Genomic DNA, 25,648 nt, shown 5'->3' with positions numbered 1-25,648 from the left:
TAAAATATATTTAAAAAGAAAAGTTTTTAATTGTAATAATATTTCCCAATTTTTAATCGAACAAATGCAGCCTTGGTGAGCGCAAGAGTCTTATCTCAAAACATTAAATATCTTACCGACCCCAAATCTTTGAATGGTTGTACATGTAAAGTCCATCACATTCTTAGAGATTACGTTTTATAACTGCTCAAAAACAGATACTTACTTTTTGTAAGGTACCATATAATGTAAAAGCATAATTCCTTCAGCACAGTAAATTTCTCTTAAATCAGCTGGACTATAATCCCTGATCAGTAGAGTTCAGCATAATGCCACAAAGACCTTGGAACATATTAAAAACAGAATTTAGCTTAATCACAATTAATGGATTTGAATAGTTCATAATGAAACAGTCATTTTGCTACATCTTGGTTTGCTTTGGCATGTCAGCCATGGAAAACGCCTCGTTTTTCATACCATTTAAACTTTTCACTTTCTCATCGTCTGTGTCCTCTCTGAAAATCTTGTCCAGCTGATCTGGATCCACATAGGTGTAGAAATAGGCCATGATGGAAAAGATGATGCTGACAGCCACCAAAAGAGCAGCAAAAAGGAGGAACTCCACCCACTGTATAAGAAAGTGCAGTTCAGAGCAGAATCTATGCAACAAAACCATACAGGCATTTATAAGAAAGCCCACTGCTTACCTGTTCCATCCCGGCCCCCTCTGCCACAATCAGTACTATGACATTTCCAAATGCCACAGTCATAAGCCATCCAGCCTGGAGAACAGACTTCATGTTTGCCGGTGCCTACGCACAAAAGCACAAGAATGAGAAATGTATGCACTCGAGCTAAAAGTACAAGGCATTAGACAGACTTACCTGTGAGTAAGAGAACTCCAAACCAGTGATAGAGAACATAACTTCTCCAGCGGTGAGGAAGACATATTGTGGAATCTGCCAGGCGATGTTAATGTTGTTGGCTTGGATATCCTCCATCTTTGTGAGTGTTAGATCATTGCTTTTCTGTAGAAATGAACCATATCTGTGTCAAGATATTGATCCATAAAAGCATTTATTGTAAAGGTCCAGTATGTAATATTGAGAGCTAGTGGTTGAAATGGGTACTGTAGTCCAATTACATTTTAAATATTGGAGAAAGTTGTTATAAAACAGTGATATTGTGAAATATTATTATATAAAAAAAAAAACTGTTTTAATGTATTTTTTTTTAAGTATTCTGTGATGACAAAGCTACGATGGACACTTTACTTTCCCATGAGGCCACGGGAGAGGATTTGTGAATGGCAATGAAGTGACGTAACTGACACTGGTAGGTCACATGATAATGACAACATGGCGAATGTAGTACGTCCGGAATACATTCATACTACACACACTCATACTATATAGAACGTGCTTTTTTTAGCAGCCGTGAAAAAATTACTTAATCTCTTGAGTAGGTTCTTATTTTTAATATGCGATTTTGGACACAGCCTCATTGTCTATTTGGTGAAGCAAGTGGCACAGAAACGTTTAAAAAAAATTGAGCTTGCAGAACTGTATGTTACATTATCTTATTTACCAGCAAAAAAAAGCCAGTAAATCTTCAGCCAAGTTCTCGACATTGAGTTGAGTAAACTACATCTTAAACTGTGCAGTAAAGTATAAGTAGCAGAAAAACATTAACTAGAAACTGAACTCTATCACCCACCTGTGTGAGTACGACAGTGTAGAAGGCACCAAAATCAAGAAGTCCCAGATCGATTTCATATCTACTGGAGTCTGCTAAACAAACAACTCTATTGTATCTGAAATAAAGAGTAAATGCAGATGTGAAAAACTGATCAGTTGGAGGGGTTGCTTGAAACTATATGGATAATGAAACAGATGTACTGTAGGATTAAAATACTCACTCTCCCCTTGGTACACTTATATTGTGAGAAATCCCATAATTAGCGGTGGCATAAAATTCCTCGTCTCCAACAGTTATGTTGATATTCTCAGTGTGGGTATTGATGAACCTGCAATAGACACATATTCTAAGACAAAAGAGTACTGAAACCGATTTCAGGCAATCCCAGTTGCTTTGTCAAAGGTTAGCTTGAAGTATAGGTAATTGTAGCAAAGCACTAAACTTTAACAAAGCTGTTAAACAGTAACTTGAAACAATATAAAACAATGTTCTGCAAGTATTCATTTACCTTAGATACGCATCCCCATTTTCAGATTTGGTGATGTGATCTTCCACCTGAATTTGTTTTAATAATGATAAATGTCAAATTATGTATAGTAATGTATGCTGGTAGAATCTTTGCTGGTGATTCACTAGTGACTCACCAGTTTGCATACAGAGCCACCAGGCTGTACGGGACGGTGCAGGAAGAGACTGTAGGCAGCCCGTTCTGTGAACGTGAGTCCACACTGGTATTCTGCCCCATTGTGACTGACAATCACTGTCTGGAGCTGGGATTCACCAGTAAGTGGAAGACTTGTGTATCCCGAAGGATCCTGTATAATTAAAAAAAAAATCTGTTGACTGACTAAACCTAATCAAATAAAGCAATAGCACGAATTATAGCACGAGTTGCAGTGAGTTACAGCACTTTTAGAATGGGTCATAGACATGATGTGAAGCTGAGAGCCTAAAGCTCCTTAAACTGTGGTAAAATCACATAATGCATTTCCTCAGTTTGCTTATTGCATTAAGAGAATAGTTCACTTAAAAATGAAAATTCTGTCATCATTTACTCACCCTCAAGTTGTTTCAAACCTGTATGGATTTCTTTATTCTGCTGAACACAAAAGAAGATATTTTGAAGAATGTCGGTAACCAAATAGTTGATGTACCCCATTGACTTTCATAGTATTTTTTTCCTACTATGGAAGTCAATGGGGAACATCAACTGTCTGGTTACCGACATTCTTCAAAATATCTTCCTTCCTTTCAGCAGAAGAAAGAAATTCATACAGGTTTAAAATAACTTGAGGGTGAGTAAATGATGACAGAATTTTCATTTTTAAGACAGTGGTCCTCTCTTTTAACACAACGGCGCCTCCCCAGCCCCCAATTTTTACTAATTTTCAATCGCGATCAGTGCACACACACACACACGGTTTGTTTCCACATCAATAATAATGGACTCTCGTTTCGTGTGCCTAATTTATGACTCCTGTATGTCACTGTAATCATATTTACCTTGATTACAATAGTCATCCATCAAAACTTTACTAGCGCAACACTGGTTTGCTTTAATCAACATCGAGATGAAGTTTGCGTATCCTATGCTCATGCAGCATGTTTTGAGCCGCCGTTCAGTCTGTATTTCACAGCACGAGGAGAAAAGGCTTGGGCTGTTACAAAACAATCACAGAATAGGAGAGTGACTGTTTAAATACATTCGCTTACTGGATCCTTGGATTGAAAACTTCCCAGGAGTCTACAGTTTAAAATGATCTGATCGAAAACAGAGGAGTGGAAACATAACGACGTCTCTTGTCCAAAAACCTGCTTCTTTTCACTTTTTAAAGTATTATTTCCACTATTGATTGAAATTGAGATAGAAATGATGAATCATTCATTTTTTAATGATAAAAAAAAATGGTGGTAATAGCAATATTATATAAGACAGACAGCAAATACCTTAACAGTTGGCAAATAATGTAGCAACTTGGTGAATTAAGAACGTCTTCAATCATGGCTTATCAAATCAGAATTCAGAGTTGGAACTATGTGATTTAAAATGATATTCACTCATTTAAGCCGTTTTTTGACAAATGTTTTTGAAAAAAGTCTCTTACGCACACCAAGGCTTCATTTATTTGATCAAAAATACAGTAAAACAGTAATATTGTTAAATATTATTACAATTTAAAATAAGTGTTTTCTATTTGAATATATTTCAAATTTATTCCTGTGACGGCAAAGCTGAATTTTCAGCATCATTACTCCAGTCTTCAGTGTCGCATGATCTTTCAGAAATCATTCTAATATGCTGATTTGGTGCTCAAGAAACATCTGATTATTGTTATCGGTGTTGTTAAGTTTTTGTGGTAACCACGGTACATTTTTTAAGATACTATTTTTTTTATTAATAGAAAGTTTAAAAGAACAGCATTTATTTTTTAATAGAAAAGTATTCATTTAACCAAACATTTGAACACTAGTGTATATTAGTAATAAATACAGAAAAGTATATAAGCGTGTTGATTATGGAAGCAATAAAATGCACTCGTGTTTGTCTGCAGTGATATTACCTCATATGGTGTGAGTGGCTCTGAGAAGACAGCGTGCCCAGGAAATTGCACTCTGACATCTGAATCCATAAGATTGAAAACCTGAATGAGGCTTTCTTTGGCAGGAGGGGGCTCCACAACAGTTTTCTGGCCACAGAGAAATGTCACTTTCAGTTAACTTTCAAGCTCTAAATGTTTTTAGTGGAAGATCTTTACACGCAATATGGTGCATTTTTAGAAATGTACATACAATGACGTAAATTTCTACGACAGTTGCAGCACAGAAGGCAAGTGCAGCAAGGATCATGCCTGTTGCCATCTTCCTTAATGGACTGAAAATGAACAAGAAAAAATATTTTACTCAGACAAGAAGAGTAAGTGATAAAATTAGTGTCATGTTAACATCTAATGTTTATCTTAAAGTTATACTGTATCGCTTTACCCTGGTTCAATGTTTTGCCCTATGGGCTTCCATTGTCAATGCATTACTGTAAAAGCTTTTTATTGGTGCTGTTTTTTTCCATGTTCTTTTATAGTATATATATATATATTTTTTTTTTTACTGACATGCACATTTACACAGCACTCACGTGAGTTTGATCCGACACAGCCCTACCAGCGGGTATATGCCCATGTCAAAGATTGGAATAAACACCAGAATCAGCAAAGCATTCAGCATCTTAACAACACAGAAACACACACCCACTGAATGGCACCATAAGACATTGATTATGAAGGTGATAACAATAAAATTCAGTTACTTAGGTTTTTACAACCTGTCATAAACTGACTGGTCAATTTGGTATGACAAGCACAAAAGAACAGGAAGAAGTAAATGTTTGTGTGAGGCTTTAGAGGTTGAGGTTTATCTGACTTTTTGTCAAATAAACCCTTATAACCTATAACCATATATTTATATAAAGTATTATCTAAGATTTAAATTGATGTTCTAACATTTCAATAAATATAATCGATAATAAATGTAATTTAAAGCAAAGCTTTTTAGGGTCCAAAAGTCTAGACCTAAAATCTGGGTTTTCTTGTGGATTTTAATCTGTAAATAAACAGTTTAAAAATTATGAAAAATGTTAAACAAGATAAAGTTAAAATAGAACATTCACATTGTACAAGTCAGTTCTTAAACAAAAACTATTATATTAAAAATCCAATAATGAAGCATTAGCTTTTGTGTGTGTGTGTGTGTGTGTGTGTGTGTGTGTGTGTGTGTGTGTGTGTGTGTGTGTGTGTGTGTGTGTGTGTGTATCTGATGACCTTTCTGTCTGTTTGTCTCACCTGCATTTGATCAGGCTTTACTATAAAGCCTCCGCCCTGTAAAACATAAATTAGGAACTCATTATTCAGATTTTTAGCTAAAAGAAGAAATGTGATCATTTTGTCATCTTTCTGGAGCACATTAGCATACAGACATCTTAAAAACTGATATACATGGACTAAAAGCAAAAATAATTATATTGATAATTTCATACTGAAGGTCTGGGATACAGTAAAAAAAAGAAGAAGAAAAAAAAGAATTTTAACATTTAACAAATTATGCACTTCAACTCTGCAGCATTTGAATTTCTACGACAAGAACTGTTATAAAGTCTTAGATATTTATAACCTTTGGATTCTATAGTGATGATGGCAAGAAGAAAGAAAAATCAGACCAAGGACATCATGTTATCTTATTTTACTTGCTATATTGCTTAACTGCTTAGAATGACAAAATAATATAATGAAATGATATGTGGCAATTGCTTTCACTGTCCAAACAATCTTGCATTCCCAAATGTATAACTACCCAAGAATAATCGGATTCAAATAAAGTATTAACTCCTTAATATTGGAGGTCACAAAATAAAAGACTTACAAAATTCATGTTCATTCGAGTGGCTTGAAGAGTCCAGCGTGAACCCTAGCATAGAACAAAGAGAGCTATTCTTAATTAACTTATTCACAACATTCTTATTATTTAATTCTCTGATCCTTATAAAGTATCTTCAGAGGTTGTACAGTGCTGTTATCAAGAGTGCCTTTTCCACTGGTTCATGAGATCATCATTAAGAACCAAAAACTTCTTCTTCTTCTTCATTATGTCCAGCAGACATTTTCTGGTATACAAAGAATTCACGATGAATTTGATGAGGAATCAATACATTTTCCTTGTTCCTTATGACAGAATTTTCATTTTGGGTGGACTGTCCCTTTAAATAAAATACTGTGTTGAGTTGAGTGTTAAAGGGTTAGTCCGCCCATTTAAGACACGAAGTTGTATGCAATCCTTACCAGCACTATAGTGCATACACACTGACCCACTCTGTAGTCACCTCCCTGGTCAGAGTTCTGGCCGCTGGAAGTTTTTCAAGAAAGTACTCCCGGTTAGTTTCCGGGGCCTCAAAACTGTGCGTTTTTACGTGAAAAAATTATTTGCGTTTCAAAGCTTGATTAATTTACCACACAAAAAACACGCCGGTCAAAATTCATACCTCAGTTTTAATCGGCACTATTTTCTTTCCATTTCTATCAATCCGCGCTGCTGTCAACGTCCCGATCAGCTGTTCCATAGTGTTTACACAATCGATTGACAACGACGTAAAAAGTAGAAAATGAACAATGGTGCGAACTTGTAAATTCCCAGGCTGTGACCACAAGAATGTGCCGGGATCACCGTTCAGATTCCATCGTTTTCCTGTTTCGGATATAGCTAAGTTACGAGACAGCTTTGGCTGGTTGCGTAAAAACGCAAAGTTTTGAGGCCCCGGAAACTAACCGGGAGTACTTTCTTGGAAAACTTCCAGCGGCCAGAACTCTGACCAGGGAGGTGACTACAGAGTGGGTCAGTGTGTATGCACTATAGTGCTGGTAAGGATTGCATACAACGTCATGTCTTAAATGGGCGAACTAACCCTTTAAAGAATGTAAAGGATATCGACTGAATAAAAGCTTTTACCTGCTGGTCAAAGAGAGCCCAGAACATGGGCAATGGAATGTAGAGTACCAGCACCCTGAACACCATTTTAATTTCCTGAATGAGCCGCTTCTGTAAAAACATCAAAATCATAATTTAACAAATGTATTTCATTGGTAGATGGAGCAACACAAGGATTTCAACTGGCTAGATTTGGCTTGTATAGCAATTAAAACATACCGGGTACTTCTCCTCTGCCCAATCCAGCCAGTGACTCTGTTTTGGGCTGTTCTTGGAATTCCTCCATCGATTTCGTATAGCGAACTGGCAAAAACAAAGTAAAAGATGGCCGTTAACCTTCTTTTCATGCACCAAAAACTTCAGAAACGCATTAAAGAAAGCTGTTGAGCTGTTGATAAGATTAACTTACCCCAATACATTTGCAGACACGCACCAAGATATTTCCCTCCGGAGGACTTTTCTTATATAGTCCACTTCCAGAAATAAACACCACTACATGAACAGGTGCAGAATTAATTAGATGCCTAATACGTTAAATGGCCACAGGAGTGGTGTAGAAGTTTTGAGCCACTATATTTCCAGACAAAGGCTGAATCCCTTCTCCTTCCATACGGGATTCATGCTACACTGAATGAGATTCACTAACGTTCTATCATAACATACTGGGATTTCCAAATAAATGATCAGGAGTTTGTTAAATATACATGCCTACTGAGGACAGTTGGTTTCACAAATACAATCAGTTTAGGATTACCAATTCTTCCCAAATTCCTTCCATTCTTCCACCTAAAATTCCCAGAAAACTGAGGACCCTCACCTAAGGCTATGACCATTAAAACCGCAGGAACTCCAAAGGCCAGGGCGTAGCAGTCTCCTCCAAAGCACTTCACATCACCTAAGGAGTTTGAGTATAATGATGATCTAAGGTTTCTCTAATTGACATGATAATGGCACTTTATGACTGCAATATATTTGTATTGCTTTAAAAGATTAATTGTAGCCAGAAGCTTATCTTGATTCTGACCTCTTAGTATTGGTGTGACAATGGTGGACAAGACACTTCCAGCATTGATTGACATGTAAAAGATGGAGAAGAACTTTCGCCTCTCGTCTGTCTAAATAAAAAAAGGGTTAAAAGAAGTTAGATATTGTAAAGACCCAATAGTTGAGTCAAAAGTTCACTCGAACAAAGTTAAGAGTCTTTTAGCCCATGTCAATTAGATTAAAAAATCACATGAGTGTACTCCTAAAAGACTTTGATTGTTTTTTAGTTGTTTTTTTTTTGTCTAAGCATTGTATTATTATGTGCTGTTTTATTTTAGGTTGTGTGAATATTTATTTCTATTATTTTATTTATTTATGCTGTTGGCTCATTCTCTTATTTTACTGTGCTTTATAAATAAATGACTTTTTGAGATATTAAAGCAGCATTAAAATAAACAGAATTTGACAGGTGAAAACGGCCATTGCTGATTTGACTTACATTCTCCTCATCGAACTGGTCACCACCAAAAGCTGCAACACATGGTTTGATCCCTCCTGTCCCAAAAGCTATAAGGACCAGACCAACCACTGACAAAACTCTGAGGAAACAACAATTTTTTTTTCTTCACTGCACCTCTAAAAGGGAATTACTTATTTCACTTGAAACATATTTACTGTATGGTCTCACAGTAGAATGGTACACCTTGACTGGCATAAAAAAAAGCTTACATATGAATAGTGCTGTCCCCTACATTAGGAATGGCACCCACAGACTTGACCACATGACCAATCACATAGACTATAGACAGATAGATGATGGTTCTGTGAATAGAATAAAAAATGCCATTTTCAACATCAACTTTCCCCATTATTCATCAATTGTGTATTAAGACTGAGACTTACTTGAACTTCCCCAACCATGAGTCAGCTATCAAGGCCCCCAGAAGTGGAGTAAAGTAGCACAGGCCAGAGAAAGCATGGTACACAGCTGTAGACAGATTCTTGTCCCAGCCCAGGTAACGTATGAAATAAAGCGTGAGCACCGCTGCATAAATAAGATGCATAGTAATAATACAAAATTAGAAAATACATTAATACAAAATGCAAGATTTCCATGCTTTTTTAAAAGTATATATATAATTTTATTACCTTTCATTCCATAGTAAGAGAATCTTTCACAGAACTCGTTGACCACAATGAAGGCAATGCTAACAGGGTAGTTAGTCCCACATAATTTCTGTGCATGAGCAAAGTAGCATTTGATTACAAACAGGCATGTCACATTTCCACTGAAAGAAACATTACCCGGTTCATTCATAAGAATTTTAAATGGTAGCATATCGGTCAAATTTTTAATTAGAGCTTGGGTCAAAATTTACATCTTTCCTTTGTTATATGACATCTAACATTTGGAATATTTCATAATATTCTACTCAGTAGCATGTATGACTTGCAATCATTAGATATCTGTATTTACTGTCTGAAGTAAGTTTTATTGAGTCTTTAGCTAATATCTTTTATTGAGTCTTCAGCTAATAGTTCATATTTTACTTATGTTTTTCATAATGCAAAAAAACCAAAACGCTGAGTTGCTGAAAGATTAAATAACTCTCACCGGTGAGCGCTGTCCTTTTCCATAGTTCTCTGCATCTTTTTCTAGAGCAGAAAAAAATAAGATAAAAAGATAATTAACTTAGGTGATAAAAGTGTGGAATTTGGACAATTCTAATATCAATTCAATAATGTTGATCAAAAACAATTAGAAACTAAGCGTACAGGTTTTACCCTAGCCAACAGAAACAGAAAGGCAAGATCATGCAGTGCAATTTATATTTGTGTAACGTTAGGTATCATGAAGTTGAAAAGCCACACAAGTCATCAGTATGCGCATTCCCACTGCATGCAAGTAACACAACATTGTTTTTCCCGACATTGTAATCGATTATCTTGCAGTGTATCATATTTTAGCATTGGCATTATCATATGACGCAAAGTGTGTTTAAAAACTAAAAAATTAACCCTTACAACTGTTTTAAAGATGCATAAATGAGTCAGACCACGCCAATTTCCAAAAACATATAGGCACGTCTCGCAGAGACGACTCCAAAATTTGACGAACAGAGACAAAGACATCTATTAAAATGATTTGAAAACACTTTAAGCTTAAAAAAGCCCTCGTTACCCTTTATTTCCCCCATGTTTTCAATGTATCCAAGTGTGTATTCCTGAGCACGCGTCCAAGTCCGTCCCTCCACAGAGAGTAAAAACTCATCCGCCTCACGGTGTTGTTAAAGCGGTTTAACCCTCTTGGGTTAATGTTCTACTTCATGACAAAGAATCGGTAACTCCGAACCGGGCGGCCGCGGGTCGATATGCACACGAGACCCAACTATGCATCAGATTATGTGGTTTATGCGGGAGCTTCCCACTCCTAAACTGTTAATATATAAACGAACGCTGTAGAAGGCAGCCAAGGAAAATATTCCACTTAGGTATTAAAATCCCGTGTATTTCTTTTTCCGATTTTTGGGATGTGGTAAATGTGCCTTAATTAGTAAACTTGTGCCCCCTTCAGTGCAGCTCCCGCTTCCCTCTGTAACAGGCGGAGGGCAGACGGGAGTTGAGGGACTGAACAACAACAACTTTAGTTTTGAATGGTTCTTCAGTTAAAAATGTTATCCAAACAAATAAGAGTCAGTAGGAAGATAATTATATTAAAGAGAATCATATTATGAGAGATTATAAAGATAAAAAAATTAACAATCTTTTTTAAAAAAAGTCCAAAATGTGTCAAAATGAGGTCAGTAAGTTTGTTTTTTAAGAAAGCATTCAGTTTATCAGAAGTGACAGTAAAGAATTTACATTGTTACAAAAAATCTATTTCAAGTAGGCTAAATGCTGTTCTTTTGAACTTTCAATTAATCAAAGAAGCCTGAAAAAAAGTATCTCTTTTTCCACAGAAATATTAAGCAGCACAACTGTTTCCAACATTAATAAGAAATCTTTTTTAAGCACCAAATCCTTTTTTTCTGAAGGATCATGCCACTGAAGACTGAAGTAATGGCTGCTGAAAAGTTAGCTTTGCCATCACAGGAATAAATTACATTTTAAAAATATATTTAAAAAGAAAACAAGTTATTTTAAATTGTAATAATATTTCAAAATATTACTGTTTTTACTGCATTTTTGATCAAATAAATGCAACCTCTGTGAGACTTTAACATCTGACTGGCATCACAAAAATATCAAAATTACAAAAAAAGTGTCATGTATGTCATTGAGCAATAAATAAAGAAATGCTACATTTCAAATGCAAACAACATTTTGCAATATGTAAAAACTTTTTTTACAACTGTACCATAAAAGCATTCAGTGAGGATTTTGGGAAGATCTGATTAAAGCCACATAAAGATACCTGTAAAGACATTTGAGAAGCAGGTTGCTCTGAATGAGGTTGTAAAGTTTAAAGGTCCTCTGGTTATTTTCTTTTGAGATCTGTCTAAGAGATATAGAGAGAGAAAGAAGGGAGAGAAGCAATACACAATTGACTTTCAATAAATGTATTTTGAGCTAAGGAGACCTTTTTTTCCAAAAGTTAAAAATATACCTCAGCACAACTGCAGTGACCAACTTCAAATACGTGTGTGCCCTCTGTAGGAAACGCACTGTAAATGTTTAAACAACTGTTTAAAATTGTCCTTAGAACATGGGTGGTTGGGCGTTTCTGCGATTGATTAACTATCTACAACAAAATAGAGTTGGTTGTAACTAAGCAAAACTAATTTCTCACTAGAAATTACATCGAAAGTGGAAAATGTTCAAACAGTTGACGAACGATGGCCATTGACTTGGTAGGAAAAAATACAATGGAAGTAACCTTCAACTGTCTGGTTACCAAGTGGGATTCGAACCGTGATCTCCAGCGTGGGAGGCGGGCGCTCTAACGAGGAGGTTTAAAAACTCAGTCTCTAACATCAATCGCTAGAGCGCCTCTTGAGATCAGGGGAGTGAGGTTTACACGCACAGCTTATACTGGCCTACGACAGTTACACCAACATTCCTTAAATATATATTCTATATATAACAAAATATTTTTTTGTGCTCAACATATGAAAGAAACTCACACAGATTTGGAACAACATAAGGGTGAGTAAATGATGACAACATTAATTTTTTTTGTGAATTATTCCTTTAATAATTTTTTGCCATTAGCATCATGGGCATCACCAGCCCCAGGGCCTGACCCTCCTTGAGTCGCATTTTCTCTGCGACCTACTCAGGTGAGAAGGTGGATCACGAGTGGTGACGCTCACCCTGGGCCAGGCCCATCAGAGGGTTTAGAAGCGGATCTGGACTCAACGGATGTGTCGGGAAGCTTGGAATGCGAAACTAGCGCAAGCACTAAGTTTTTCTCTTTCTCTCCGATGTCAGCCAGGTTTACCTATAGGTTCTCTCAGTGGCCACCATCGATGGACCGATTGCGGCAGCAGTTTGCTTGGTAGCCCGGAGAGCCAGATCAGTGGTACAGCTCAGCTCTGCCACCGGTTCAGGGGAAAGACCCTGGCCTTGGTCCAGGTCCTTCAGCAGATCAGCCTGGTATGCCTGCAGCACAGCCATTGTGTACAGGGCACCCCCGGCCTGACCCACTGCTGCATATGCCCTGCCATTCAAGCGAAATGTGGCACGCAGACTTGGATGACAGGGTCGGAGACTTCAATATGATGCCTCACCCACTGAGAGATAGCTGGCTAGCGTCTCTTCAATGGAAGGCATCATCACATATACATGCTCGAGTATTCCTTTTACATTCGCGTAATTAAAATGATGAAAGAGATGAATGCGGGCCGAATGTGGTTTCTTCCATGATCTCACAGCCTCAGCATGGAGATCCAGGAGAAACAGAAGGCTCACAGGAGCTGGACTGACTGTTATGTAAAACACTCGCCCAACCTGCCACAAGAAAGATCTGGTCTCTCTGTGGAACGGGCCAAAAGCTCCTCATTTGAAGGGCAGGCAGGCTGGGAGGGCTCATTAGTTTCTTCGCCCTCAGCTACATCCTGTTCTTCCTGGCTGGAGGCAGTAGAGCGCTATCTGCTGGATCGGATGATGCAAGTGATCACGTTCTGATCCAGCAATTCGCTCGAGTCGGCAGCTGAAGAGTGAGAAAGATCCATACCTTTCTCAAACTTTTCAGCCAACTCGACCTGCGATCCCCACGATCACATTCTCCACTTCACCTCGGCGTTCACGGGTCCTGAGCCGAGTGCAGACGCGTCCCATTTCCCTCGAGAAAAACGTGACAAACGTGAAATGAGATTTTTAATTAGAATGCTCCTCGCCCAAGCACATAATGCAGAAGTCATGTGAATCCTCGCGTCAGATACCTCTTACACAGATACACACACTTCCTGAAACGTTTGGCAGTGGATATTTTTAAAAATACACCTAAACACGCAAACAAACTGCTCCTGAAGACGAAGAAGAGGATGACGTCTACTACAAGGAAACAATATGCAATATAAATGTAATAAAAGTTTTTATTTTATTATACACTTTTCTTATAAAATATAAATTCTCACTAAATTTCTTACAAATAAATTCTAATTTATCTTAAAAATGTTCTTATATAAAATTATTATTTTCTTATAGATTTTGTTTCAAATATTCTTACAAATAAATTATACATTTTCTTATAAAGGTATTTTTAAAATATAAGTATGTAAAAACACGTATTTACACAATAAGTGCATTGTATCTAATGATTAATTTAAATGTTAGGACATAGTAGTTGACTCTCCAATTCACCTAGCCTTCATGTCTTTGGACTGTGGGGGAAACCGGAGTACCCGGAGGAAACCCACGCTGACACTAATAATCTGATAATGGCATTGGTGTTGAGGGCTGTTAAGCCATCATATGTGTATAGAGAGTAGAGCAAAGGGCTCAACACAGCCTTGTGGAGCTCCTATGCTGAGTGACAGAGTGGAGGTGCCCATCCTGACTGACTGTGTCCTGTATCAGTCAGATGTAATAAAAAAATTCCTTAGGATGGAAAGGCCACTCGTGTCAATCCGCCAGACGTAAAGTTGACTGAAGACAGAAATAAAATGGTGGACGTTTGTACGTGTCCTTCATGTAGTTTGTATGATTGTATCTGCGTGTGTTTGTCAGGCTGCACTGAGCGCGTGCCGTTATGAGTTGGAAGAGCACCGCACACGAAGTCAATCAATTTGACTTCCAAAGTGTTTTGATTTATCAGCAGGTTCTCCAGTTTTATATCTTATTGGAAGACGCCACGCTCACAGGAAATGTTAGCAGCGTGTATGACCTGCTGCATAACCTGCCGTGCTGTCCCCTCATCGAGACTTCCTCCTTGGAGCTTCATGAACCTAAACATGTTCATGCAAGGCAAAGGGCGCTTCAAGACCATGGTGTAGTGGTCCGGGTCGTCCTGCCAGTCCAGCAGTATAATTATCTGCAGAACGCTGGGGCCCTTATTGGCCTTGAATGTCAAGAGAGAGACAGCGAAGTTGCCGCTTGGTCCTGAATGGCCGGATTACACTTTAAACTGTTCAAGTATTGGGTGTTAACTTACGTAAATAATGTAATGAAATATGAAAAGAAAAGAAAACATACATAGGCACACACACATATATATACGTATATATGTATTCAAATGTTCACTTATATCGTAGGCTACCTTGATGCGATTTTGTAGGCTAGTGTATTCTTTTTATTATGTACAGAAATGGACCATGGTGAATATATTTAAACAGGTTTTCAACCCTATTTGAATATTTAAAACCAGTTGAATATAAAAAAGTCCAGTGCAATGTTACTCCCGCTCGTCATCGGCAGCTGTCAGTCACAGTTGCTAGGTGACAAGAACAATCCTCCGTGGCTAGACCGGTCCGAGGGCTTCAGATGCGCACTTTGATGTGGGACACAGCTGTAGTTAGCAACAATTTGTTAATATTGTGACAATAGACCTACATTTTGTTACTTTAATTTTCAAAATAAACAGTGGTGGAATGTAAGGAACTACACTTCGTTAAGTATTCACGTACAAATGTGAAGTATAGCCTACTTTTTCCCTCACAGGACAGCAACACTACGCATTGTTTTACATTAAACTACAGAAAAGTATATATAGTTTAAATGTATCAACCTTGCAAACACTCAGAGACCATTACAAAAATAAACAATGTCCAGAGCCATGAATTCTCTTTTTTTTACACATTTAAATGAAATAATGAATAATAAAGAAATAATGTACAGAAATTATTTTTTCCTTTACAAAAAATATAAGTGAAATAAAGTTAAACAAGAATATACACTCACCGGCCACTTTATTAGGTACCCCATGCTAGTAACGGGTTGGACCCCCTTTTGCCTTCAGAACTGCCTCAATTCTTCGTGGCATAGATTCAACAAGGTGCTGGAAGCATTCCTCAGGGAGTTTGGTCCATATTGACATGATGGCATCACACAGTTGCCGCAGATTTGTCGGCTGCACATCCATGATGCGAATCTCCCGTTCCACCACATCCCAAAGATGCTCTATTGGGTTGAGATCTGGTGACTGTGGAGGCCATTTTAGTACAGTGAACTCATTGTCATGTTCAAGAAACCAATTTGAAATGATTAGAGCTTTGTGACATGGTGGAAGTAGCCATCAGAGGATGGGTACATGGTGGCCATAAAGGGATGGACATGGTCAGAAACAATGCTCAGGTAGGCCGTGGCATTTAAACGATGCCCAATTGGCACTAAGGGGCCTAAAGTGTGCCAGGAAAACATCCCCCACACCATTACACCACCACCACCAGCCTGCACAGTGGTAACAAGGCATGATGGTTCCATGTTCTCATTCTGTTTACGCCAAATTCTGACTCTAACATCTGAATGTCTCAACAGAAATCGAGACTCATCAGACCAGGCAACATTTTTCCAGTCTTCAACTGTTCAATTTTGGTGAGCTCTTGCAAATTGTAGCCTCTTTTTCCTATTTGTAGTGGAGATGAGTGGTACCCGGTGGAGTCTTCTGCTGTTGTAGCCCATCCGCCTCAAGGTTGTGCGTGTTGTGGCTTCACAAATGCTTTGCTGCATACCTCGGTTGTAACGAGTGGTTATTTCAGTCACTGTTGCCCTTCAATCAGCTCAAACCAGTCTGGCCATTCTCCTCTGACCTCTGGCATCAACAAGGCATTTCCGCCCACAGAACTGCCGCTCACTGGATGTTTTTTCTTTTTCGGACCATTCTCTGTAAACCCTAGAGATGGTTGTGCGTGAAAATCCCAGTAGATTAGCAGTTTCTGAAATACTCAGACCAGCCCTTCTGGCACCAACAATCATGCCACGTTCAAAGTCACTCAAATCACCTTTCTTCCCCATACTGATGCTCGGTTTGAACTGCAGGAGATTGTCTTGACCATGTCTACATGCCTAAATGCACTGAGTTGCCGCCATGTGATTGGCTGCTTAGAAATTAAGTGTTAACGAGCAGTTGGACAGGTGTACCTAATAAAGTGGCCGGTGAGTGTATATATATATATATATATATGTAAATAAATAAAATCTCAATCATTCTTTCAAGAAGAGAAAACAGCCTGTCCATCCTCTTCCTACTCTCCTCGCCTCTGCAGTCCCATGTCTTCTCTAATCAAGTCCCAATACTCGTCCTTTCGGTCTCGCCTTCTCTGGTGCTGATGCTGATGCAGGTGCTGATGCTGGTGCTGCTGGCTCGTCCTCTTCTTGGTCGCATACTGCTGAACTCGGCCCTGGTCTGTCCTCACGGATTGACGCAATGAGGACAGGGGGTTGGTGGAGTGGCTCTGTCCCAACACCGCATCCATGAGGACAAACCAGGGCCAAGTTTCAGCAGTGGGTTTCCCAATCACCCTCACCTGTCCCAGGACACTTGCAGTCCTAAGGCAGAGCAAATAAAGCATGCCTGTTAACAACAACAACAACAACAACAACGACACAATACATTTAAACAAAGATCTATCAAACTTTCTTACTTTATATATATTTTGTCCTGCATGGGAGTCACCTTCCCCAGCAGGTCCATTTTCTCCAGAATTGTCCTAAAACAAAACAAAAGGGAACCACTTATGAAAAATATTAAGACAGGATTGCAATCTTAACATTAGTGCAACCTTAACATTGCAAAATATGACACATCAGGATTGGAATACAAAATACTTCAGAATTTCTGGATACTCAAATTTGGTTAAAACCTTTGTAGACATAGCTTGCATGACAGCACTACCAAAACAAATAAAAGTGAAACCCCATTGCCATTTATATTTTTTTATAATAGGCTACACAAGTGAGACAGACTAGTGCAAATATTACAAATAGGTCGTTGTCTTACGCTGGTCATTTTCAGACCGCAATTGAATAAATTGAGCTGTCTGCTCCTTGTTCCCTGAAACAATTATTAAACTAATATTAGCACAAGTTTTGCCTCAAACCACATGACAAATGAAGCCACGCAATGGTGACGAACGAGTTAAGATGAATAAGAAAGAAAAACATGTGGCTTTTAACTCTGGTTTCTCTAGCTATTTGAGTAAATGAAAACATAATAGTACTTACATTTAAGTGTGCACTTGCCGTCCACCACCAAACTCTCGGCCGCCCTTTTTTTAAAATAAAAATGCTGTCGTCACCAGCGCAATGACTTATGGGGTAGGATAGGCCGCTTAGGATCCATTTATGTATCCTCTCTTTTTTTTCTTTTTTCTTCAGAGGTAACAGTTTTAGGACGTTTTCAATCTAATTTTCCCCAGAGCCTGCATAAGCGTGACCGCTCACTCAGTCTCCGCCATCTTGGAATTCTCCATTTATGTATCCTCTCTTTCACGGGGAAATGAAGGGTGCATTTGGCGTCGCTTTTGAATCAGGGTAGCCTTCGTCGCGCCGCAATGACGCAACCGGCCTTCAAATACGTCCTTCGGAGGGTGCAGCCTTTGAATTGGGACATCCTTAGTCGCGCCGCTGTGACGCAATTGGCCTTCAAATACGGCCTTCGGAGGATGCAGCCTTCACATTGGGACACAGCTCTTGTGTACTTGTGAAACGTCATCAGGCACTGCCCAAGTAGCACGGATCAAGAATGCATCCGGGGATTTGAACTGGACTTGGCTAGATGTGAACTTTGAATTGGAACAGTAAGTTCACATCTAGCCAAGTCCAGTTCAAATCCCCGGATGTATTCTTGATCCGCCCCGTTTACAGAGGATGCATCGAGAGGTGACTTGTGCGGACTTGAGACAGCCAGGTATCCCAGAATGCATCTCGCACCAACCAGCAAGCGTCAATAGCAAAAGAGAAAACCTGCGTAATATCAAAATACTACTGTTATTGTGTCATTAAATGTAATTTTAAGAGTGTTTCAGGCGAGAATGTAGTTGTTTAAAGCTCAAATCTGTGGTTTATTTATAAAGATAGCGCCTATTTGAAAAAACGTTTTCGGAGTTGTGAGATCCAGGCGGTCACCGGGTGTTCAACGCTCATCAACCCCGACTGGAAAAACTTTTCCTCGGCTAGTGCTTCTGACGTTTGCCACTGGCTATGATGTCTCTAGTCTAGTGGATAAACATGACGTATAATTCGTCTTGTGTATAAGTCGATCTTTGGTCTCATTAATCTATAGTTTGTTCCATGGCAAAAATCGTTTTGGCTGAGGGCAAAGTGAAGTTTCATAACTTTATTTATTTGCTTTATTTCTCATTGTAGCATCTATACCTTTTAGGCTAGATATTATTGATCATTAAAACTGACATTTAACAAAACAAGACAGGGTTGTGTAATTTTATTTTATACACTTTAAAATATATATATATATTTATTTTAACAGTCTCTTCACTATATGTACAGTAAAATAAAATGACACAACCCTGTCTCTGTTTGTTAAATGTCAATAAAAATCAATAGTTTCATATTTTTAAAATGAAAAAAAAAAAGATCATGTTCATGTTGTTATAAATAGCCTATATGTAGTGAAGATAATCAATGTAGGCTACGCGTTGCCTGAACCACATGGCCATAAGGCTATGTTTAAGAATTGTTTTAATGAAAAGAGGCAGAGTGTGTCACAGTCTTCGTCTGCACCTGTCTGTCTTAGTCATCTTCTTGTTGTTTTGGAGATCTTAGTAAATGTTGGAATTGGAGCCTTGTCTCAGCCTCTTCTTCATCCTGCACCATAACTCGTGACAGAGTGGTGTTTTATAACATATTTCGTTTTATTGTTGACGAAAAGAGGCAGAGTTGTAGCATATTTCGTTTTATTGTTGCCTAAAATATACACAAAGAGATAACCGGAGTAGCCAGAGCGAGCTGAGTGACGCGATCAAGAACGCCGCTGTTCCATTTGCAGAATAACCCTGATTTGCGTCCTCTGGAGTTCGTTCTCCTGAGTCGAACTTGGCAAGTCCGAACTACCAAGGACGCAAGTCCGAGGTTTGCGTAGCCTACTTGGTATTGAGAAACGGCCCGCTTCTGCGCAGACTCAAGTTCCAAGATGTCAGCGCCATAACGGGATACTGGCGGGTTCACTTCTGACCAATGGAAGAGAGCGAAGGGGCGACGTCCAACTTTTTTTAGTTTAGGTTTAGATAAACTTGATTTAATTAACGATAAATGGAGTAACCAATTGATTAGATCTCTTTTTGTCAGTATCTCTTCTCCTCCATCTAAATTTGTTTGGGTTAATATGTTTCCCTCATTTGAGTGGGAAAATTTTTGGGGAGTTCTTAGTCGGTATTGTGTATCAAATAAAACCAAAGAAGTGTCTTTTAAAATTGCTCACAGAATATATCCTGTGAAAGACACATTAGAGCGTTTTCATCTGGATATTGATTACAATTGCTGTTTTTGTAATTGTGAAAGAGTGTCTATTGTGCACTTATTTTTTGAATGTCCCTGTTCTTCAATCTTTTGGTATGAGATGTCTCATTTTCTAGGTGTTAAAATGAACTGCAACCTTATCATAAATTTGTCATCTGTCTTACTTCATACAAATTAATTTGACTTTTCTATAAGAAAAATGTATGTTATCGATTTGTTTCTATTATTAGGAAAATTGAATATTCATCAAACTAAATGGAGTAACTCAAAACCCAACTTTGCTCATTTTAAAGCAGCCTTTAAAATGTATTTTGAGTCTGTAAAGTTTTTAAAAAATCGAAAAGCCCAAAGATCAGAGCCATAGAGAGAAAGAGTTGCGACACTCCCATAGACCGCCATAGGAACTTTGGAATGCGGAAGTAACGCGTGTCGTGGAGCAGCCAATAGTTCCAAACACTGATAGTTCCAGCATTGAACCCCATTCATTTTCAGTGCTTCCGAAGTACGCTCGCTGGTAAATGAATGAAATTACTGTATTTTTTTTTTTACTTTTACACACATTAGCCGACCTCTCGTGAATCTAGTCTGTAGTTATATTTTATGTAGCCAGTTTTAGTAAATGTTTGGAAGATAATTGTCACGGTTTATAAATTCATTGGCTCCTTCTAGTCTCGTGTTTCTGTTGTTTAATGTGTGGGTGTGTGTGAGTGGGCGGCTCCACTCTGATCAGGAAGATCAGCGATCCAGCTGATCGCAATCATCTCCCCAGCTGCTGCCTATCCTCTCACCTTTAAATACTCACCGAACTTTCCTCTCATTGTCAGATCGTTGCTTGATGTTCCTCGTGTGTGATCCTGTTCCCGTCATCGTCTTGTCCTGTTTCCAGTCTGGTTCCACGGTTCGTCTCACGTCTGGATATCGTCACTCTGCACCACGGCACTTCACTCGGGATTACTGACCATCTTGTCCCTGCGTCACCAGCTTGTTGTGTGTGTTCCCTGACCGTTCCTGTGTGACATTAAAAGAGTTTTACTTGCACTTTTGCTTCCGCATCTTCTATCGTGATAGAACGAACTGACCAGCCGTTCCCCCCGGACCATCAGAGAGCGCATCCCAGTCAGAGCCTCGACTACCAGTCCCGCAACCCTATGACGGTCAGCCCTACCTACGATCACGAGCCCATGCAGGTAGGGCGAGCTCGGCTTTCCCGGGAGGAGAAGGAGAGGCGGAGGTCCCAAGGCCTTTGCCTTTACTGCGGAGCCGCGGGACACTTTGCATATAGTTGTCCGGTAAAAGGCCAAGCCCGGCAGTAAGCATGAGGCTACTGTCGGGTGGGATCTCCGCCGAGAAGACCTCATCAACATCTACGCTCCTCCCGGTAAGACTAAGATGGTCAGTACACAAGCAGGACTGTCAAGCACTGGTGGATTCAGGGGCAGAAGGTAACTTTTTGGATCATTCATTTGCACGTAAATTCCAGATTCCCCTTTTCCCTCTCACCAGTAGGATATCTGTACATGCACTCAACGGTCAAGACCTTCCCACCATCTCCCTCATCACTGGACCAGTCGCACTTACCACTTCAGGCAACCACACCGAGACACTTTCCTTCTACATATTGGACTCCCCACTCGCACCTGTTGTCTTAGGACACCCCTGGCTCCTCAAACATAACCCAAGAATTGACTGGCAGCAGAAATCTGTGATGGAGTGGAGTAGTAAATGTTCTGAGTCCTGTCTGGTGTCTGCTTGTTCGTCTGTTGTTGTTTCTACGTTTCAGGAGGAGGCAGTGGATTTATCTAACGTGCCCGCGGAGTACCTAGACCTGAAGGAGGTGTTCAGTAAGTCTCGCGCTGCTTCTCTCCCTCCGCATCGTCCCTATGACTGTGCCATAGAGTTATTGTCAGGTAAGTCTCCGCCTAAAGGCAAGTTATATTCGCTCTCTGTTCCAGAGAGGGAGGCTATGGAGAAATATATTTCTGATTCTCTAGCAACGAAGTTCATTCGCCCTTCCTCTTCTCCAGCGGGGGCGGGGTTCTTTTTTGTGGGGAAGAAGGATGGATCACTGCGACCTTGCATTGATTACCGAGGGTTGAACAGCATCACGGTAAAGAATACCTATCCTTTGCCGTTGATGTCTTCAGCCTTCGAGAGGTTGCAGGGAGCATCGGTCTTCACTAAATTGGACTTAAGAAACGCTTATCATTTGGTTCGCATCAGGGAGGGGGATGAATGGAAGACTGCTTTTAACACCCCTAGGGGGCACTTTGAATACTTGGTCATGCCGTTTGGGCTGTCCAACTCCCCAGCAGTCTTCCAGGCACTCGTCAACGACGTGCTGAGAGATATGGTTGACCAGTTCATATATGTTTACCTGGATGACATATTGATTTTTTCATCTTCTCTCCAGGAACACGTTCAGCATGTCCGACGAGTGCTTCAGAGGTTGCTAGAGAATGGGCTTTTTGTCAAGGCGGAGAAATGCGTTTTTCATGCACAGTCTGTTCCGTTTTTAGGATTCATTGTGTCGACTGAGGGAATTCGCATGGATCCTGAGAAGGTTAAGGCTGTGGTGGATTGGCCAAGTCCAGAATCCCGTAAGGCCCTACAGAGGTTTCTGGGGTTCGCCAATTTTTACCGGCGATTTATTCGCAATTTTAGCCAACTAGCCGCTCCTCTGACCGCCTTGACCTCCCCCAGAACTACGTACAGGTGGTCAGACGCTGCTGAGGCAGCGTTTGCCAAACTGAAAAGTCGCTTCGTTTCGGCTCCCATCCTCATCGCCCCTGATACATCACATCAGTTCGTGGTGGAGGTCGATGCGTCAGAGGTGGGGGTAGGTGCAGTGATATCCCAGCGTTCTCCCACAGACGACAGGATGCATCCGTGCGCGTTTTTGTCACATCGATTATCCCCTGCCGAACGTAATTATGACATTGGTAACCGAGAGTTGTTGGCAGTCAAGTTAGCGTTGGAGGAATGGCGTCACTGGTTAGAAGGGTCAGGGGTACCTTTTATCGTCTGGACTGATCATAAGAATTTGGAATACATCAGAACTGCTAAAAGATTGAACTCCAGGCAGGCTCGGTGGGCACTTTTTTTCGGACGTTTTGACTTTACTCTCTCGTTCTAAGAACATCAAACCCGATTCTTTGTCGCGCATTTTTGATCGCTCCGAACGCCCGTCTACTCCCGAGTGCATTTTGCCGGAGAATCTATTCATCTCCACACTCGTATGGGAGGTCGAATCGAGGGTCAGAACGGCCCTAGAAGGGGTAACGCCTCCGCCCGGTGGCCCACCGAATCGTTTATTTGTGCCAGAGGGATTACGGTCTGACGTTATTCAGTGGGGTCATTGCTCCAACGTGGCTTGTCATCCAGGAGTTAATCGCACTAGTTTTTTAGTCAAGCAACGGTTCTGGTGGCCACTTATGGCTCGTGACATTCACAGTTTTGTTTTGGCTTGCTCGGTTTGTGCCACTGGTAAGACTTCCAATCGACCCCCAGATGGGTTACTTCAACCGCTGCCTGTCCCTTCGAGACCCTGGTCCCATATCGCGCTAGATTTTATCACCGCCCTCCCACCCTCTCAGGGTAACACGGTTGTTTTAACTGTGGTGGACCGGTTCTCGAAGGCGGCACACTTTATTCCCTTACCCAAATTGCCCTCAGCTAAGGAGACAGCGTTGACAGTCGTTGATCACGTCTTTCGCTTACATGGCCTCCCGATAGACGTGGTCTCCGACAGAGGACCCCAGTTTGTGTCCAAATTTTGGCGAGAGTTTTGTAGGTTACTGGGAGCGACTGTTAGTCTGTCCTCAGGGTTTCATCCCCAGAGCAATGGCCAAACCGAGAGAGCCAACCAGGATTTGGAAAGGGTGTTGCGATGTTTGGTTTCCAAGAACCCTTCCTCATGGAGTCAACAACTGTCTATGGTGGAGTACACCCACAACACATTACCAGTGTCATCCACGGGTCTATCTCCGTTTGAATGTAGTTTAGGGTACCAGCCACCAATTTTTCCCAGTCTGGAGTCCGAGGTCGCGGTTCCCTCCGCTCACGCCTTCATCCAGAGGTGTCACCGCACATGGACTAGAGCCCGTGAGAATCTACTCCAGGTGGGGGCGCGCACCAAGGCCAAGGCCGATCGCCACCGGTCGAAGCCTCCCGTATACGTCGTCGGTCAAAAAGTGTGGCTTTCTACTAAGAACATTCCTCTCCGCTCCGTCTCGAATAAACTTGCTCCCAAATTTATTGGCCCGTTTACTGTCACCAAAATCATTAGTCCGGTGGCAGTCCGCCTCAACTTGCCTCCAGTGTACAGGAGGATTCATCCCGTCTTTCATGTTTCTAAAATTAAACCCGTGTTTCACTCTCACATTAATCCGCCAGTCCCGGTTCCTCCACCGCCGCGTCTCGTAGAAGGGGAACCCACTTATTCGGTCAACCGTATTCTGGATTCTAGGCGGAGGGGACGCGGATTCCAGTACTTGGTGGACTGGGAAGGTTACGGTCCGGAGGAGAGAAGTTGGGTACCTGCTAGAGACATCCTGGATCACTCCCTTATTGATGATTACAATCGACAGGTAGGGGAGCCTGGGACCGCCAGGAGGCGTTCCTAGGGAAGGGGGTACTGTCACGGTTTATAAATTCATTGGCTCCTTCTAGTCTCGTGTTTCTGTTGTTTAATGTGTGGGTGTGTGTGAGTGGGCGGCTCCACTCTGATCAGGAAGATCAGCGATCCAGCTGATCGCAATCATCTCCCCAGCTGCTGCCTATCCTCTCACCTTTAAATACTCACCGAACTTTCCTCTCATTGTCAGATCGTTGCTTGATGTTCCTCGTGTGTGATCCTGTTCCCGTCATCGTCTTGTCCTGTTTCCAGTCTGGTTCCACGGTTCGTCTCACGTCTGGATATCGTCACTCTGCACCACGGCACTTCACTCGGGATTACTGACCATCTTGTCCCTGCGTCACCAGCTTGTTGTGTGTGTTCCCTGACCGTTCCTGTGTGACATTAAAAGAGTTTTACTTGCACTTTTGCTTCCGCATCTTCTATCGTGATAATAATAGGTTAATTGCAGCAATAGCTTACGTGACCAACACTTCACTAACGTTAGCTAACTTACGGTAACCTGATGTATATAATGTATAATATTTTTAATAATATTTTATATGTATATATATATATATAGCCTATATATAATATTATACATACACACACACACACACACACACACACACACACACACACACACACACACACACACACACACACACACACACACACACACACACACACACACACACACACACACACACACACACACACACACACACACACACACACACACAATTCATTTATTTAAATGGGTTAGGGTTATGCATATATGTGCTTATATGTATTTAGGAACATAGTTAATTCACTCATTAACTATCTCTCCGGTTTAATTTTATGAAGAATATTTTTCGGTTGAATATTTACCGAACATTGCTGTATATAGTCGTTGCTTTCTACGTTATGGGAGCAGTCTATTTCCCTCCTAAATCATTCATTTGTACATGCACAGCGTAATTATTTATATTTTATGTTGGTTGGAGTTCTGAACGGACTGCAGACCTCTTTGCGTGATCACGAAGGTAGGCTAATGGCTGAATCGGA

General features: G+C 40.4%; 1 protein-coding gene across 1 annotated transcript; it reads right to left on the bottom strand.

Annotated features, from left to right (window-relative positions):
* Positions 1-187: 187 nt before the first annotated feature.
* slc15a2 (solute carrier family 15 member 2) lies at positions 188-10,348 on the bottom strand. The gene is made up of 23 exons (XM_056263158.1): positions 10,313-10,348; positions 9,746-9,786; positions 9,280-9,367; positions 9,034-9,175; positions 8,860-8,952; positions 8,630-8,729; positions 8,171-8,261; positions 7,964-8,041; positions 7,556-7,638; positions 7,366-7,449; positions 7,168-7,257; positions 6,088-6,132; positions 5,511-5,546; positions 4,808-4,896; positions 4,468-4,549; positions 4,239-4,364; positions 2,322-2,492; positions 2,186-2,232; positions 1,898-2,005; positions 1,696-1,792; positions 864-1,007; positions 687-791; positions 188-607 (listed from the first exon to the last, which is right to left on the bottom strand). The coding sequence occupies exons 1-23, from the start codon at positions 10,326-10,328 to the stop codon at positions 401-403; spliced, it is 2,163 nt and encodes a 720-aa protein (XP_056119133.1). The 5' UTR covers positions 10,329-10,348; the 3' UTR covers positions 188-400.
* Between the last annotated feature and the right edge of the window lie 15,300 nt (positions 10,349-25,648).

This window comes from Rhinichthys klamathensis, unplaced genomic scaffold (genome assembly GCF_029890125.1).
Source record: "Rhinichthys klamathensis goyatoka isolate OS25496 unplaced genomic scaffold, OSU_Roscu_1.1 h1tg000201l_1, whole genome shotgun sequence".
Lineage (NCBI taxonomy): Eukaryota > Metazoa > Chordata > Actinopteri > Cypriniformes > Leuciscidae > Rhinichthys > Rhinichthys klamathensis.
This window is presented reverse-complemented; position numbering and strand designations above follow the sequence as displayed.